General features: G+C 41.5%; 1 protein-coding gene across 1 annotated transcript in view; it reads left to right on the forward strand.

Annotated features, from left to right (window-relative positions):
• Nucleotides 1-18818, forward strand: part of CDKAL1 (CDK5 regulatory subunit associated protein 1 like 1) — a 1139765-nt gene that overhangs the window by 327652 nt on the left and 793295 nt on the right. Inside the window, exon 8 of the mRNA XM_069730862.1 lies at nucleotides 805-925. Within this exon, the coding sequence (XP_069586963.1) occupies nucleotides 805-925 (121 nt within the window). The remainder of the gene's footprint in view (nucleotides 1-804; nucleotides 926-18818) is intronic.

Raw genomic sequence — 18818 nt, forward strand, 5'->3', positions numbered from 1 at the left:
TCCGAGCACTAAAAAATACTCGGAGGACACTCGAGCGTGCTCGGGAAATCTCAAGTAACGAGTATATTCGCTCATCACTATCCTGCAGATAAAGTACTTGATGATATGTCACACGACCGTGATGTCACCAATGGTCCTTAAACAGTTGTCCTGGGCAGTTAACCCTTTTGCGCCCCTCACCAAAAAAAGTTGGTCCCGACTGTAACTGGGGCTTATTTTTGGACTAGAGCTTATATGTAAAAGACCCTCAAAAATTCTGTAAAATCATGCCAGGGCTTATTTTCTGGGTAGGTCTTATTTTTGGTAAGAGACGGTAGCACTGTAGCCAAAGGTTTATCAGAGGTGTAGCTTTATCTTAACAAATTGTTTAGAAAGAAATTGCAAACATTTCAGATAAAATTGCATCACAATAACAATATCTATAAATAATGTAAATTGTGGAAAAAATAAATTGAATATGCATGCATCATGCTATCTGTGTCTCCAAAAGCATAGGAGATGGTTTTAAACTTAAAAAAAGAAAAAAAAAATCATTATTTTAATTTCAGGTCTTGCAGTAGACACTGAAAACTCTCACTATCTGCGTAAATATGTAATATCTAGTTTCCAGCCTCATTACCTGTGTCAGTGTTGTAAATTCTCCCTGTGGTTTTTACCATTATTGTAGATCATCCCTATATATTTTCTTCACTGTTAATGTCTGTTTTAAATATTTAAATGCTGCCATTAATATATCTGGCAGAGAGATGAATTATCCTGAAGTAGCGTGACTTGTGTTTGTATATTTATGTGCTTCATTTGAAGGTCACTCGGTACGACTGCTGGGTCAGAAAAAGGATAATGGAAAACGGTTGGGGGGAGCTCGATTGGATTTACCAAAGATTAGGAAGAACCCACTGATAGAAATCATTTCCATCAATACAGGGTAAGCTTCTTTCAAATTTGCTCATAAAATATTCAGTGCTGCCTAAGAATTCAATTTCATTTTTCCCAAGCATAGAGCTCTTTTACAGCTCGATTTATGAAAGGGGAACAAGAATCTTCGGAGACCCTGGAGACTCTAAATAGTATATTTCATAACCTTATGTACGTGTGTGTGTGTGTGTATGTATATATATATATATATATATATATATATATATATATATATATATATATATATATATATATATATATATTTAGTATTTATTTACATGCAAGTCATTGAGCCTGCTTTCTACCTTGGAAATTTGGAAATCTATACTTTTTTACTGTTGCAATCAAGAATATTCAACTTCCTTTCTAAATTGGTCACATTAGCTAAATTTGCAAACTTTCTGCTATTTGCAACAAACCAAACAGTAACAATATACAAGTAAATGACTCCATATAAGTACCGTATATACTCCTGTATAAGTCGACCCAAGTATAAGCCGAGCCACCTAATTTTGCCTCGAAAAGATGGGAAATCGTATTGATTTGAGTATAAGCCGGGTATGTATTGTCCTCTAATCCCTATTATGGTATGCATGGTTCCTCATCCCCATCCTTGTTTGCATGGCTCCATATTCCCATCCTTGTATGTATGCCTCCTTATCCCCATGCTTGTTTCTATGGCCCCCATGAGCAATTCCTAAAAAACAAAAAAAAAACAAATCCTACTTACCTTCCCTCACAGCATCTTGTTCCAGCTTCCAGCAGCTCCCGCTGCCGGGTGATCACGTGTCACGGCTCATTAAGAAAATGAATAGTTACCTCTCCACTCCCATAGGCGTGAAGCGGAATGAATATTCATTCCCTTAATGAGCAGTGACACATGTTCGTCCGGCCGCAGGAGCTGCTGGAAACCAGAACGAGATGCTGCGAGGGTGTGCAGGGAAAGTAAGTAGGATGTTTTTTTTTTTAAATACTGGAAGGCAGCGGCTGCGGATGTAACTGTGCGCACTATAAGGCTATGTGCACACGTTGCGGATTAGGCTTAGGAATTTCTGGTGCGGATTCTGCCTCTCCTGTCAGAAAACGCACCTGTGAATTTGTCGCTTTTTTTTGTGCGGTTCCGCAGCATTTTTTGTGCGTTTTTGCTGCGGTTTTCTTGCGGATTTGCTGCGTTTTTTACCCCTGCGGTTTTCTGTAATAGAATGGGTACAAAAACACTGCAGATTCACAAAAAAGAAGTGACATGCTACTTCTTTTAAACCGCAGCGGTTCCGCAGCGGATTTTACACAAAGTGTGCACAGCATTTTCTTTTCTCATTGATTTACATTGTACTGTAAATAAATTGCGGATCTGCAGCGTTTGTGCACTGCAAAAAACGCTGCGGATCCGCAGAGAATCCACAACGTGTGCACATAGCCTAAGAGAAATTAATATTTATTGCCAGTGCAGGGAATATTCACTTATCTTTAGCAGCGGGTGCAGGCTTTAGCCGCAGGCTCTGGCCTCTGTGACCCACCACTGCCCCTTCCCTTCCGAAAACTGGCTTCGTGTTATACTCGTGCTGAAAAACTCTGCTTATACACAATTATATACAGTAATATAGCAAGTGGTTTCTCCAAGTTCAAAGCAAAAAGCCACTTTTAATGAGTAATTCAACCTCAGAATTAATCAACCCCATCAACTGAATTTCTTATAAGTGACTGAATTTGCAAATTAAATGTTGTCTGAAGCTCATCTGATGCCACTAATCAAGAGACTGACTAAGGATGAGCAGACACATGGATGTTCAGGTTCGACCGAACTTTAGTCTAAGAACTCTACCCAAACTTGAAAACATTAGAAACACAAATGTATCAAATACTTGGTCTGAATAGCAATTTGACTGTGACATTTGAATGTTAGAAATATGACTAATTTATGAGAGCTGTCCAGAAAGTTAAAGGGGTCTTATAAATTTATTAATTTACATTAGACCGCATGGAAATAAGCAAGTTTGCAATTGACTTGCTTTTTTATCTGCTTTTATTCTCCTGCAGTGAGAGCTTTTCTCTTTCATACTGTACAGGTGGTTTACATAGAGCATGGCCAACAATGCCTGCCCAGATCACAGCCAAAATGCACAATAATGTTACATTCCAGGAAAGGGGTTAACTTAACTCCTAACATGCCATCAATCTCTTTCCGCCCACTCATTTCTTTAAAGCAGTTTGCTGCTCATCCTCCACCCCCTCCTTTTCATCCTGACAAGCTTCTGTTATAAATCTTGCAAGATCACAAGTCCTCAGAATTGATGTTTCCCACAGCAGGTCTCCTAATCACAGCTTTTACTTTCTAGATCTGTGTGCTTCAAAATCCCGGTTTATCCATATGTGTATATATAGTGATAGCAGTTTACATGCCCTTAAGATACCACTGATAGCTGAATATGTTACAGCAGAACTTGTGCTGATCTTTATAGTTCTACTAATACTACAGCTCTGCTATTTATCAGAACTGTTACTCGAGGGTATTCCCTCCCCACTAGAAACTAGGCAGTAAGGAGACTGTAAAGCTGTGTACGACTCAAGAGACGACCTGAGAATAACCCTTTAAGAGAAGAGATGATTGCTTTGTACAGACAAGGAAAGGGATAGCAAACAATAACAAAGGCTTTTAGTATTCCCCATCCCTTAAAAGATCCTTTATTATATAATGATTAAAACATGGATGCAGGAGAATTGTGTGGACTTGTTGAAGCTCAGGTGGTGTGAAACGACCGTAGTCCACCATACAATTAGGTTCTGTAGAAGGACGTAGATCTGGGGATTTATTATGATGGAATATAGGCTGAACTGGATGGACAAATGTCTTTTTTCGGCCTTACTAACTATGTTACTATGTTACTATGTTACTATGTGTCCACACAATTCTACTACATCCATGTTTTAATCTATCTATATATATATAATTGTTTAAGGGTTTTTCCGTCTGTCTCTGTCTGTCTGTCTTTCTGTCTGTCTGTCCTGGAAATCCCGCATCTCTGATTGGTCGAGGCCGCCAGGCCTCAACCAATTTGCAACGGGCACAGCGACAATGATGTCATAAAGGACGTAGAAATCCCACGTTTCTGATTCAGCGACGGGCACAGTATCGACGTAGATGTCATAATGGTTGCCATGGCGACGATGATGTCATAAAGGTTGCCTCGACCAATCAGCGACGGGCACAGTCTGCCGCGAATTCAGGAATCATCATTGTCCATATACTACGGGGACATGCATATTCTAGAATACCCGATGCGTTCGAATCGGGCCACAATCTAGTTGTTATATAATACAGGATCTTTTAAGGGACGTTGAGTGCCATCTTTCCTCTTACTGCTGGAATACATTACTTGAATTGACTTTTGCATTGGTGCAGCACCTGAGATCCCACTGGTTTGCCAGTAAAAATACATCCATAAAGCACTACTGTTCTGGCTGAGATTGATTTTTGGTGCCAGATTTTTCTCCCTTTTTCCTCTTTTAATATTCCCATAGATACAATTCAAAGCATAGTTCACAGGTTCAAAGTTAAAAGAACACTGGCTACACTACCTGGATGTGGCACAAAGGGGAAACTATCACTTGCTGCCACCAGTTTCCTGGGGAGGCAGGTGGTAGAAAAAAACCTTGCCATGACTGCAAAAAGCCTTCAGCAAGACTTAGTGGCACAAGGCACCGAGTATTTATGTAGCACAGTAAAAAGTATAAAAAAAAATGTATCTCCTCCGGTGCCTGAACAGCAATATGTACACCTTTATTGAGCAAAAAATACAAAATATGTGCTCATAATCCTACAAATAAGCTGCCACAGTTTTGCAATTCTTTTCTGTGGAGAAATTAAACAAAACAGGTTCTTTCTTGGAGTATGGATTAGTGGTTTGCTTGAAAGAGGACAAATGTATCACATGCTGTTAAGAACATCCTGCCTACAGTGGAGCATGGCAGTGGCTCATTAATGCTCTGTGCCTTCTTTTGGCACTGGAAACCTGCAGTGTATGGGGGGCAAGATGGCTTCAATCAAGTATCAGGAAATCCTATGGGTAGACAGACGTAAGGCCTTCTGTGCTGAAGTTTGGACGTCATTGGATCTGCAATTAGGACTCATCCCAAGCATATATCAAAGTCCACCAAGTCTTGGTTTCAGAAGAAGTCATGCAAGATTATGGAGTAGCCATCACAGTCGCCTGACTTGAACCCCATTGAATATCTTTGCTAGGATTTGACTAAGGTGGTTGAGGGGGCTGAGATTTCTCATGAATGCCTGGCTATGCATCACGTTGGCAGCAGGTTTTTATCAGCCTGCTGAAAAAAGAGAATGGACAGCACCTCCAAAGATCATACATTGATCAAATGCCACTAGGCAAAAATATATATTACTGAACATGAGGTCCTTAGTTTAACATTCTGATCAGACTGTATGAAGCCCACTGCCACGTCACAGCGAACCCCTGTGGGTCCTAACTTTTATTGCCTTAAAGGAGGGGTGTTGTGCACTAACCACCGCCGCAGCGACAATGCACCAGCAGGGCACCGCACCACAGCACCCATGACCCATGCTGCAAGACTTAGTCCCCATTACTCCAGACCACACAAACCCACCAGCACAAAACCACAGCAACAATGGCTGCCACACAACACCAAATGAAAGGAGCATTGAAACTCACTTTCCTCAAGCTCTCAAATCAGACCAAACATCATCTGGACCTTTTTTGCAGTCTCCTGCTAATTTGAGCCACCTTTTCCAAATGGGAGGAGTGCACATTTTGCTCTCATATGAGATCTTGAGGAGCGGGTCATGTTCCTTTTTCAGTGTTTTAACAGCCCAAGCTCTACTAATGAGGCTTGTTATGAGGGGGTTGAATAGTTCCGTTTTTCAGTAGTCATTAAATATGACATATTGTGTTGCATGTGCAAAATCACGTGTTTAAAATTTTGCTGCTTTGGTTTATTGCAAACAGTAGAAAATGTATAAATTTGGATGTGATCTATATTCTCTGAAATATATACATTATTGTTCTCTTCTGCACAAAATCTGGTTTCCAAATGACCAACTTCAGTATTATATTCGTCCTACTTTCATGATGGCAGTTAGATGTATACATGATGGAATATTAGTTTATTAGATCAACTACTTAACATGCAAATGCTGACTGTGTTACATAGCGGGCACCTGCCAGTTATAAATGCTGCTGACCGCTGATGAACCATCTGAAGACTTCTGTAACGGTCATGCCCATAGGGAAAATTCCCAGGTCCTCAACAGATCTCCTTAAAGGGAAGTTATTGCTATGTTTTCACTATGTAAACTGAGAACAGCATGATGTTGGGGCCTGAGACCCTGATTTCAGCGATTTGTCACTTGCTAGTCAGCATGCTGTCATTTTGATAAAATCACTGTTTTCTCAGCTGCAGATATAACAGTGCTCAGAATGCTTTGCCATGTATTACCCTGCTAACACCACTGATTGTCAGCTTTGTGTGTACGTGGTATATTTACAGAAAGCTGCTTATCAGTGATGGTGGTGGGGATAAACAAAGTAGTAAACTTGGAGGCATGTGATCCCTAGTCATGTAGTGATAATCTCCTGCTGATAAGTTTTTTTTTAAACATCAACAAACCGCTTATTAAGGGGCACATCACTGAAATCTGGCTCTCAGATTACATAGCAAAAACCTGCTGACAGATTCAGTTTAAGGTCTCTGCAGTTGATAAGATAAGGACAGAAATTAATGTCATTCAGTTCTATAATACACTATTAGACGAAATTCAGATGCCTGTAATAGAGGAAACATTCTGTCTTGCCGCCAAATATACACCCCTCTCCCCCCACATGTCATGCCATATTACCCTATTGTTTAAGAGCCAAATTACCCTGTTGTTTAAGAGCAGCTTAATGGGACCCACTCTATTGATATATATTCGGGGGGTAAATATCAAATACGGTAATTGGAGTATATAGTCCAAAGTAGAGTACAAAAAAGACTTTAATTCATGATTGTATGTACAAGGGATTGAATAATAAACAAAACCCTACCCGTGGCAAAGTTATTCAAAGAGGAGACCGGGTACAGAAAAAAGGAGGGTGTAGTACCACAAATATAGTGTGATCAGGGAGAGCATAGTAATAAAATTATTCTATATATTAACGGACAGTGCTGCATGTTCCAAATATAATGCTGCACATGCATGAGACCATACCAGAAAGAGATACAATTATATTGTATGTGATGAAGTCCTAACGCTCATTGCCAATATTAATAATGGCAACATGCATCTATTAACTATGTTAATAGTGCTTACCCATCTTCTTACTTGTTGTGCCACGCACATCGCCCCAACACATGTTTCGCGTTGGCTTCCTCAGGGAGCCATGAGTAGGTAAATTAAAGCAAAATTGTTTGTATTGTATGCCTTCCAGGTAGTTTAAGGGCTTCTGGTCCTATACTTATTTAGCAATTATAAGTACCTTTCTAATCGTCAGTTTCAATAAGAGGTTAAAATAATCTAAAATTAAAAGTGCAATGTCTCATATTACTGTTAATACAGAGAAATGTTCCGAAAAAACATCTGTTTGTAGGAGATCATCCGTATCCCCTTCCTTCTTCAGTAGAAAGAGCTTCTCTCTTATGCCGATCCTGCAGTAGACCAAAGCATTGTTCTGCCGCACCAGGAAGCGCTTCCCATGCCGACAACAGACTAGATCTTAAACAGGCAGTAAATCCTTAATATTGGCTTTGTAGATTTAGCATTCATTTAAAAACAAGTTGGACAAAGCCAAGCTCAGGTGGGAGCAAACTAGAGGCGATCTAATTGATTTGCAGGTTGTCCATGCTCTGTGGCCGCTGGGTGGGAGCCCTGCATACCATCTCCTACCTGACTACATCCGCAGCTTCTCTTTTGATTAGCCGGTTTGATGTGACATCAGTGTTTCAGCGTGAGACAATTACAAATTCTCGCCATGGTGGCTAATTAAGAGGAACCATCGATAACGACAGGTAAAAGTTGTCAGAGCTCCTGTCAAGTGGCCATGGAAAACTGAACTGGTTGCTGGACCAGTGTACTGTAATTTAGTCACTCATCTCTAGTGCGCTCACATGTATACAATTGGTTCTTATGTAGTGTTTTTGTAAAATTTACTTAGAGATTATATTGAGAAGCCTTTATATGAAAAGAAAGACCCCGGCTGCTAGTTTTCTATTGAGTGATGAGGTTAAAACAGATCACTTCCAATCAAGCTCTAGCACTCTTCTGTTCCCTTATGTCTGAGCGTGAAAGTCAAAATGTGCCATGTGTGATGTTTTATCCATTAGGTTGAAACCAGAGATTCCCTTGCTGCTCATGTCCAATGAATACGCATATTTGGTTCTTTTTTTATTTGCTGTTTTTTCATTAACTGCTGCTTTGTGATGACTGAAGTACCTTATTTGACCTCTTCTTTCACGGACAAATTACACCATCTGATACATTTTACTTTGTGATAAGAGTGTTCTTTGGTTCATATTCCAAACCACAATAAATAAAATATTTCATTGATTGCATAGTCTTTGCTGTGACCGATCAGAGAAAGTTTGATTGTATCTTCTATATTTTTGGAAAAGCAGTTTATGAATGGCAAATATGGTTCAAAAGTGTCTTAGCAGTGTTAACATAAACCTGAAATGAATAATTGGTATTCATTAGCCTGTCTTCAACAAGACCTGATACATGTCAGATTTTTAAACACAATGGATTCTTAAGAAACCTTCAGGACAAGGGATATTACGAAATTACATGGTTTGTCTCATCAGAGACCATCCCATTCAGTATGGAGCGCCTGAGCTCTTCCCTCAAATGAAAGATTTTACTATGTAAAGGTGCAAACACCTACTCCAAAGTGAATATTGAATCCAAATATCAAATTACTTTCAAATGATTTTTATTAAATATAATTTAAAAACAAGGCGAAACTGCAGCGAACATATCATAGTACATATAAATATCATAGTACAAAGAATGAATACATCATGAGAGACACAGATCCCATAGTATATACAAAAGTGACTAAATAACCTTCAAGAAATATCCATATAAAGTGCAAATCCAGTAGACAGTCTATTAAGACTGAAAAAATACATAAATGGTATACAGAGGATATAAATACCAGTATAATAGTGATCCGTGACTCCCAAGGACTCCAGCTCCAACGTACGTTTCGCCACTGTGGCTTTTTCAAGGACTCCTTACTTGGTCATTGCTGTACATGGCAGCCATAATACTAGGAAGGCTTCACTCCTTCAGAGTTTTGGAAATTAAGGGGGAGATAAAGAACATTATCCCTTTTAACCTAAAATGAAGATATATTTTTACCTAACTAATTTCCTCTGTTCACTTGTAAAGGATCAAGATTATTTCATTCCCCAGTGTTGAAAGCATCAAATTGACTCTCAGAAATTTCTGGACTTTTAGATGCTAAAACATCAGAGTTATGTTGTATTCTGCTTGTATAGTCAGCCTTCTGTTATTTTCTTTGATGCACCATCTCCACTGTATTAACGCCGTATGCACAGTCAAACATTCATGCTGAGAAGTAATGTTGAGATTTGCTTTTAGAAGACTAAAGTCTGCTGTATGTAAAAAAAAAAAAAAAATCCCAATTCTTCCTTTAATAGTGTTGTATCCTCTGATCACATATCTTAGTATATTTTCATGAATATCAAAATCTATTATCTGCATTAAGAACATTCAGAGACATCAATTTTACAACTTGAAATAAATACAAATATTTTTCCACTGCACACTGACTGGGTCAATACTGCAGCTTCCTGTGAGAGTGTGGTCTATAAGAATAGATATTGAGCTGAATAAATTGATAAGGTATGGAAACCTTGGAATGATTCCCCTTTTATTCACATTGGTCCCCTGGTGAGGAGTATTTTCTCATGATAAAGTATGACATTTGGTGCCTGACATTGGTGTCTTATGGTTTTGGTGAAGATATTAAACCCATGGTATGCTAGGGGCAAAGTTAACAAACAGTATTAATGAGCAATGATAAATGCTATTGGTTCTTTTGTTCTATGGTGTAGCCTTATGTTGTATAATCTTCAATCAAACGAGTTTAACAAAAAGATGATATACAAGCCGATCAGATACAAGAATCACAGTGTCATGACGTCTATTGAGTGCATTGGAGGATAGGTCCGAGTTCATATTTAAAATAGAGCCATAAACACAGCACAGTGGAGTAACCAAGAGGATGCTGGCCTTAAGAGGTTCCATGTAAGCCATCTCCTGGTGAAGCATCTGATTAGAAGAGGAGCTCACTGGCACAATACAAAGGCTTTTAGACCCGTGAAAACAGCAATGTTTTTTTTTTGTTTGTTTCTTTTTTGTCTCCCTTTCACTCGTTAGCTTTGAATGGGTTAATGCTCGACCACTTTTCCAATTGGGCGAATGCTCCCTGCCTCAATCAGGGCCCCAGAAGAAGCACTCACTGAATGTTGAAGTGGTGAAACCTGTCTCCTGGATTGGCATGAAATCCTTAGTATGAAAATCTGCTCATATGCTAACAAGAGACAAGGTTCTTTTGACTGCGCAGTAAAACGGTCAAAATGCAAAGTGGAAAAAGAAAAAAAAAAAATGTTTATACCTATTTTTTTGTCCTAACAGCCAAAATCTGAACTGTGGTTATAATCGCGTGGCTAGACTCTCATCTTTCAGTCTGTCGGTAACTGTCACGATGTAATCATTCACATTGACTTGTGCTCTAAATTCGGTAACCTGCAAAATATGTCAAACGTCAATGCCCATCATTAATTTTAGTACTTTCATCATTAGGTATCTGGTTTTTTGTTTCTATCCTGTATACCCCATCTTATAAGTATTTGTTCTCCTTCACCAAGACATGCACTCACCAACAGTGTAACAAGGGAACTTTATTTGTAAATTGATCCTTGTGAAATGTTTACAGTGTAACGTATAGAAATAAAGCAGTGCTATGTGCCACTGTTATAAGCAGCGGGTTGCATCGTGTGACAGCCAAGTACAAATAAATACAACGGCTTCGCTCCAATTGCAGGCTATCTGATTTCATAAAGTAAATGTACAGAGCCACATTTAAAAACATTGATTTTTCGGGCTCTATGTTGATGACTGCAGCAAAGTAACAAAGTATCTGCCTTTACTTCTTTGTAATAAGTAGCATAAGGTCATGGTTATGGCATTGGATCAACAAAAATAAAATCTCTTACATTGTCTAAATATTACTGCTGATTAAGTTTTCCAGATCGTATACATAACAAGAATTGCCAAGGGATTGTCCAGATTAGCCAAGTACTCCGAGCTTTAACGTCTTTACTAAACAAATGCATAGATTGGATCAATTTTAAGGTTATGAACTTGATTTTTTTTTTTCATTATATTAACGAGCAAGCATGTCTTTCATTATCCTCGTAGATTTCCAGCTAAGCTAAATTTGTGCTTTCAATAAATAGCAGCTCTAGTAATGGATTTTTCTAATTCTTCTCATCACCATTTATCCTGTTATACATAGGTAGATTCTCATTTTGTACTCACGGTCTGCATAGCTTTGTGCTCACATCACTGCTTTCACAGAGTGGAGAAGAGTTCTTGCAAGATTAAAAGTAAACATCGATCTCATGCTTCTCAGAATGTAAGCCTTTTATCCCGTCTACGTCTCACTTGTCACGACTTACACATGACAGTCTGACCAAGGACTTCTCCTAAGCTGTGCTTATTAGGCGACTGCCTCCTATATTAATATTATTTTTATATTCGTTATCCTGTTTTGTGTGCATGGTTCGACGCATGTATCTAAAACCAAATACTGAAGATGTTTAGTGATGACCCTCAAATGCATCAGTCATGGATGTCTGATATAGGACTTAGAATTTTCTCCAGAATCTTCAATTTCAAACAAGGGAATACCCATGTAAGCATGTGTTTGTAAAATGTGAAATCAAATAGTTTAAATATTACACTTGTGCCTAGTTATAGTGTCGGGACCCAGTACTCTATAACTGACAGAAGTCATCCGGGGTATTGCTATGTGATGCAATGTATGGATAGTTTCCGACCTCTGTGATTTGTTAGCTTATTATGGATCAATGGGTATTCACAATTTTTAGTTTTAAACTTGTTTTATTGAAGATTATACAACACTAGATTGTGGCCCGATTCTAACGCATCGGGTATTCTAGAATATGCATGGCCCCGTAGTATATGGACAATGATGATTCCAGAATTCGCAGCAGACTGTGCCCGTCGCTGATTGGTCGAGGCAACCTTTATGACATCATCGTCGCCATGGCAACCATTATGACATCTACGTCGATACTGTGCCCATCACTGATTGGTCGAGGCCGGGCGGCCTCGACCAATCAGACGCGGGATGTCTACGTCCTTTATGACATTGTCGCTGTGCCCGTCGCTCATTGGTCGAGGCCTGGCGGCCTCGACCAATCAGAGACGCGGGATTTCCAGGACAGACAGACGGAAAAACCCTTAGGCAATTATATATATAGATGATGACAAGGTTACATTAGGGAACAAAAGGGCAAACAGCATTTCTCATTGCTCATAAATACTGTCTGGCAAAGGTAACCTTGCCCTTAGCATACCATGGGTCTAATATCTTATCTTAAACCATAAGACACCCATGTCATGCACCAAATGTCACGTTTTATCATGAGAGAATTCTCATCACCTGGGGACTAATGTGAGCCAAAGGAGTGTCAAATCAAGGCTCCCATAGTTTATCAAGTTTTTTTAATACAATGTCTATTTTTTTTATAGAACACTCTCTTGTAGGAAGCTGCAGTATTTACCATATTGAACCAGTGTGAAATGCACGGGGGGGTCTTATATCCATCCTTCTCATGGTGGTAGCCTTATTAGACAAAAACAATGTTTCCCTGAGAAGTCCTCAATGGTTGAAACCTTTTAATGGCTAACTGAAAAGATAACAAGTTGCAAGCTTTCAAGACTACTCCAGTCTCTTCACCTGTCTTATCTATGGCATTATTTATGTGCTGTGTTGTGCATAAATATGTGATTCTTCAGAATTTCTATTAGTCTTTGCCTGATGAAGAGACTGGAGTAGTCTTGAAAGCTTGCAATTTACCATCTTTTCATTTAGCCATTAAAAGGTATCAACCACTGAGGACTCTAAATTCGAAATATTTTTCTAGCCACTGGCTAACGCGGTACCAAGATATATATCTTCCCTGAGAAGTGCAAGAGTAGTGAGGCCAGGTCTCCTCTTAAAGGATTCCTAATAAGCACACCTTAGGTCATAGGATTGTATGACCTCTTTCCAAAAAGTCTGCAATAAGAGGGAAACACCAGTCCGATATGTAAAATCTGCCATTTCTTCCCCACCCTTCTGGCAATCTGCAGTGGTAGAGCTACCCATTTTATGTAACCTGCTAGGTGTGATGTAACGTTGATGGACTATACACATTTGGATTAGCTGGTTATTAACTTCCAGTGAAACATGTTGGGGAAGGACAAGGCCTCAATCCAATCCTCTTTTGATAAGGAAGGTATTATTGTCCTGTATTTGACTTCAACTGACAATGGTGATGAGAAGCATATCCTGCTTATCTGGCTATACGAAAAGGAGATTAACCCCTTCGATCTTGAATCTGGGTATTTACTGCGTGCCTTAGTTGCAGATTCCTAAAAATAGCAAGACTGGGGACTTGTTAGAACTGTCGACATTGATCAAAGGAAACAAGAACACCCTGGTTATATACCTATGTCAGTGTCTGTACCCTACCTCCAGCCGATACTGAGATCTTGGCACTGTAAAAATTAGGGAAAAGCAACGTTATGCCATAAGGGGAACTTAGCCACTGTGCCACTGGATTGAAAGATGTTTGTGTTGGCTCTCCACACTTGAATCGTGAGTCTGGGCAAGAAAGAGCAGGAGGATTGCTCTAGTACCTCCAAGACCCCCCACACACTCTGTGTGTAAGGTGGTGTTCAGAATTAGGAAAATGTTCATCTGCTATCCAGTGTTGTAGAAAGTGAGGTTAGCCAGCTAAGTAATATAACAAGAAGTCCTGGAGTGCCGCACCTGTCTCATCCCTGGACCTCCGTATAGTGGTCCATTTTGGTTTGTGTCTGTTTGAGCCCCATATAAAGGACTAGATGGTGGCCCGATTCTAACACATCGGGTATTCTAGAATATGTATGTGTATATAGCAGCCACATAGTATATTATTATTATTATTTATTATTATAGCGCCATTTATTCCAAGGAGCTTTACATGTGAGGAGAGGTATACATATAAAAAACAAGTACAATAATCTTAAACAATACAAGTCACAGCTGGTCCAGGAGGAGAGAGGACCCTGCCCGCGAGGGCTCACAATCTACAAGGGATGGGTGAGGATACAGTAGGTGAGGATAGAGCTGATCTTGCAGTGGTTTGGTGGATCGGTGGTTACTGCAGGTTGTAGGCTTGCCGGAAGAGGTAGGTCTTCAGGTTCTTTTTGAAGGTTTCGATGGTAGATGAAAGTCTGATATGTTGTGGTAGAGAGTTCAAGAGTAGGGGTGATGCGCGAGAGAAATCTTTTATGCGATTGTGGGAAGAGGGGATAAGAGGGGAGTAGAGAAGGCGATCTTGTGAGGATCGGAGGTTGCGTGCAGGTAAGTACCGGGAGACGAGGTCACAGATGTATGGAAGACACAGGTTGTGGATGGCCTTGTATGTCATGGTTAGGCTTTTGTACTGGAGTCTCTGGGTAATGGGGAGCCAGTGAAGGGATTGACAGAGCGGAGAGGCCGGGGAATAGCGGGGGGGGGACAGGTGGATTAGTCGGGCAGCTGAGTTTAGATTAGATTGGAGTGGTGTGAGAGTGTTAGAGGGGAGGCCACAGATCAGGAGGTTACAGTAATCGAGGCGGGAGATGATGAGGGCATGGACTAGGGTTTTTGAAGATTCTTGGTTTAGGAATGTACGGATCCGTGAAATATTTTTGAATTAAAAGCGCCAGGAAAAGGAAAGGGCTTGGATATGCGGTTTGAAGGAGAGATCAGTGTCAAGGATTACCCCGACGCAACGTGCTTGTGGGACTGGGGAGAGTGGGCAGCCGTTTACTGTAATGGATAGGTTTGTTGGGGGGTCGCGTGAGATGGGGGAAAGACAATGAATTCAGTTTTGTCCATGTTAAGTTTTAGAAATCTAGCGGAGAAGGATGAAATAGCGGACAGACATTGAGGGATTCTTGTTAGTAGGGTGGTGATATCTGGTCCAGAGATGTAGATCTGTGTGTCATCAGCATAGAGATGATACTGAAAACCATGAGATTCTATGAGCTGTCCCAAGCCAAAAGTGTAAATGGAGAAGAGCAGGGGCCCTAGAACTGAACCTTGCGGGACTCCGACAGATAGGGGGCGAGGAGAGGAGGTGGTGTGTGAATGGGAGACGCTGAATGTTCGGTCAGTTAGGTATGAGGACATCCAGGATAGGGCCAAGTCTGTGATGCCAAGGGATGAGAGGGTCTGTAGTAATATGGAATGGTCCACTGTGTCTAAGGCAGAGGACAGGTCCAGGAGGAGGAGGATAGAGTAGTGTCGCTTGCTCTTGGCGGTTAATAGGTCATTGGTGATTTTAGTTAGGGCAGTTTCAGTGGAGTGGTGTGACCGGAAGCCTGATTGTAAGCAGTGAAAGAAGGAGCAGGAAGAGAGAGTGGAGGACAGTTCAAGATGGACGTGTTGTTCCAGTAGTTTTGAGGCATAGGGGAGAAGTGATATAGGGCGATAGCTAGATACAGAGAATGGGTCAAGAGAGGGCTTTTTTAGGATAGGTGTGATTGAGGCATGTTTAAAGCTTGAGGGGAAAACACCAGTTGTTAGTGATAGGTTGAAGAGATGGGTTAGAGTTGGGATGAAGACTGTGGCGAGGTTTGGGATGAAGTGGGAAGGGATCGGGTCAAGTGCACAGGTGGTGAGATGTGATCTTGAGAGTAGAGTGGAGAGTCGATCTTCTGTAAGGGTGGAGAAGTTGGTTTTGGAGGTGGAGGGCTGGGTAGTTGGGAGGAAGGGCTCTGGGGGTTGTCTACTAAAACGGTCTCTGATCTCAATCTTCTGCTTGAAAAATGAGGCAAAGTCTTCAGCTGAGATGAGTGGAGAGGGAGGAGGTGCTGGGGGACGGAGGAGAGAGTTGAAGGTGTTGAATAACTGGTGGTGCTGGGGGACGGAGGAGAGAGTTGAAGGTGTTGAATAACTGTTTAGGGTTGTGAGACAGGGAGGATATGATAGATGAGAAGTAGGTTTGTTTTGCTGTGTAGAATATCCGATTCGTTAATACAGGCCACGCAATATATAACAGTGGCCACGCAATATAGAACAGTGGCCATACAATATATAACAGTGGCCACGCAGAATATAATACAGGCCACACAGTATATAGCAGCCACACAGTATACAGGTCCTTCTCAAAAAATTAGCATATAGTGTTAAATTTCATTATTTACCATAATGTAATGATTACAATTAACCCCTTTACCCCCAAGGGTGGTTTGCACGTTAATGACCGGGCCAATTTTTACAATTCTGACCACTGTCCCTTTATGAGGTTATAACTCTGGAACGCTTCAATGGATCCTGGTGATTCTGACATTGTTTTCTCGTGACATATTGTACTTCATGACAATGGTAAAAATTATTTGATAGTACCTGCGTTTATTTGTGAAAAAAACGGAAATTTGGCGAAAATTATGAAAATTTCGCAATTTTCCAACTTTGAAATTTTTATGCAATTAAATCACAGAGATATGTCACACAAAATACTTAATAAGTAACATTTCCCACATGTCTACTTTACATCAGCACAATTTTGGAACCAAAATTTTTTTTTGTTAGGGAGTTATAAGGGTTAAAAGTTGACCAGCAATTTCTCATTTCTACAACACCATTTTATTTTAGGGACCACATCTCATTTGAAGTCATTTTGAGGGGTCTATATGATAGAAAATACCCAAGTGTGACACCATTGTAAAAACTACACCCCTCAAGGTGCTCAAAACCATATTCAAGAAGTTTATTAACCCTTCTGGTGCTTCACAGGAATTTTTTGAATGTTTAACCCCTTCCCGACCTGTGACACAGCGTATGCGTCATGAAAGTCGGTGCCAATCCGACCTGTGACGCATATGCTGTGTCACAGAAAGATCGCGTCCCTGCAGATCGGGTGAAAGGGTTAACTCCCATTTCACCCGATCTGCAGGGACAGGGGGAGTGGTAGTTTAGCCCAGGGGGGGTGGCTTCACCCCCTCGTGGCTACGATCGCTCTGATTGGCTGTTGAAAGTGAAACTGCCAATCAGAGCGATTTGTAATATTTCACCTAAAAAAATGGTGAAATATTACAATCCAGCCATGGCTGATGCTGCAATATCATCGGCCATGGCTGGAAATACTAATGTGCCCCCACCCCACCCCACCGATCGCCCCCCCACCCCCCCGATCTGTGGTCCGCTCCCCTCCGTCCTGTGCTCCGCTCCCCCGTCCTCCTGCCCGCTCCCCCCGTGCTCCAATCACACCCCCCCGTGCTCCAATCAAACCCCCCCGCACTCCGATCCCCCCCCCGTGCTCCGAACCACCCCCCCTGCACACCGATCCACCCCCCCTGCACACCGATCCACCCGCCCGCACACCGATCACTCTCCCCCATGCTCCGATCCCTCCCCCCCCGTGCTCCGACGCCCCCCCGTGCCCTGATCTCCCCCCCCTGTGCCCTGATCTCCCCCCCTTATACTTACCGATCCTGGCGGGGTCCCGTCCGTCTTCTTCCCCGAGCGCCGCCATGTTCCAAAATGGCGGGCGCATGCGCAGTGCGCCCGCCGAATCTGCCGGCCGGCAGATTCGTTCCAATGTGAATTTTGATCACTGTGATATAATCTATCACAGTGGTCAAAATAAAAAAACAGTAAATGACCCCCCCCATTTGTCCCCCATAGATAGGGACAATAATAAAATAAAGAATTTTTTTTTTTTTTCACTAAGGTTGGAGTTAGAACTAGGGTTAGGGTTAGGGGTAGGGTTAGGGGTAGGGTTAGGGTTAGGGGTAGGGTTAGGGGTAGGGTTAGGGGTAGGGTTAGGGGTAGGGTTAGGGGTAGGGTTAGGGGTAGGGGTAGGGTTAGGGGTAGGGTTAGGGGTAGGGTTAGGGTTTCGGTATGTGCACACGTATTCTGGTCCTCTGCGGATTTTTCCGCAGCGGATTTGATAAATCCGCAGTGCTAAACCGCTGCGGATTTATGGCAGATTTACCGCGGTTTTTCTGCGCATTTCACTGCGGTTTTACAACTGCGATTTTCTATTGGAGCAGTTGTAAAACCGCTGTGGAATCCGCAGAAAGAAGTGACATGCTGCGGAATGTAAACCGCTGCGTTTCCGTGCAGTTTTTCCGCAGCATGTGTACAGCGATTTTTGTTTCCCATAGGTTTACATTGAAATGTAAACTCATGGGAAACTGCTGCGGATCCGCAGCGTTTTCCGCAGCGTGTGCACATACCTTTAGAATTAGGCTATGTGCACACGGTGCGGATTTGGCTGCGGATCCGCAGCGGATTGGCCGCTGCGGATCCGCAGCAGTGTTCCATCAGGTTTACAGTACCATGTAAACCTATGGAAAACCAAATCCGCTGTGCCCATGGTGCGGAAAATACCGCACGGAAACGCTGCGTTGTATTTTCCGCAGCATGTCAATTCTTTGTGCGGATTCCGCAGCGTTTTACACCTATTCCTCAATAGGAATCCGCAGGTGAAATCCGCAGTAAATCCGCAGGTAAAACGCAGTGCCTTTTACCCGCGGATTTTTCAAAAATGGTGCGGAAAAATCTCACACGAATCCGCAACGTGGGTACATAGCC

This window comes from Ranitomeya imitator, chromosome 6 (genome assembly GCF_032444005.1).
Source record: "Ranitomeya imitator isolate aRanImi1 chromosome 6, aRanImi1.pri, whole genome shotgun sequence".
NCBI lineage: Eukaryota > Metazoa > Chordata > Amphibia > Anura > Dendrobatidae > Ranitomeya > Ranitomeya imitator.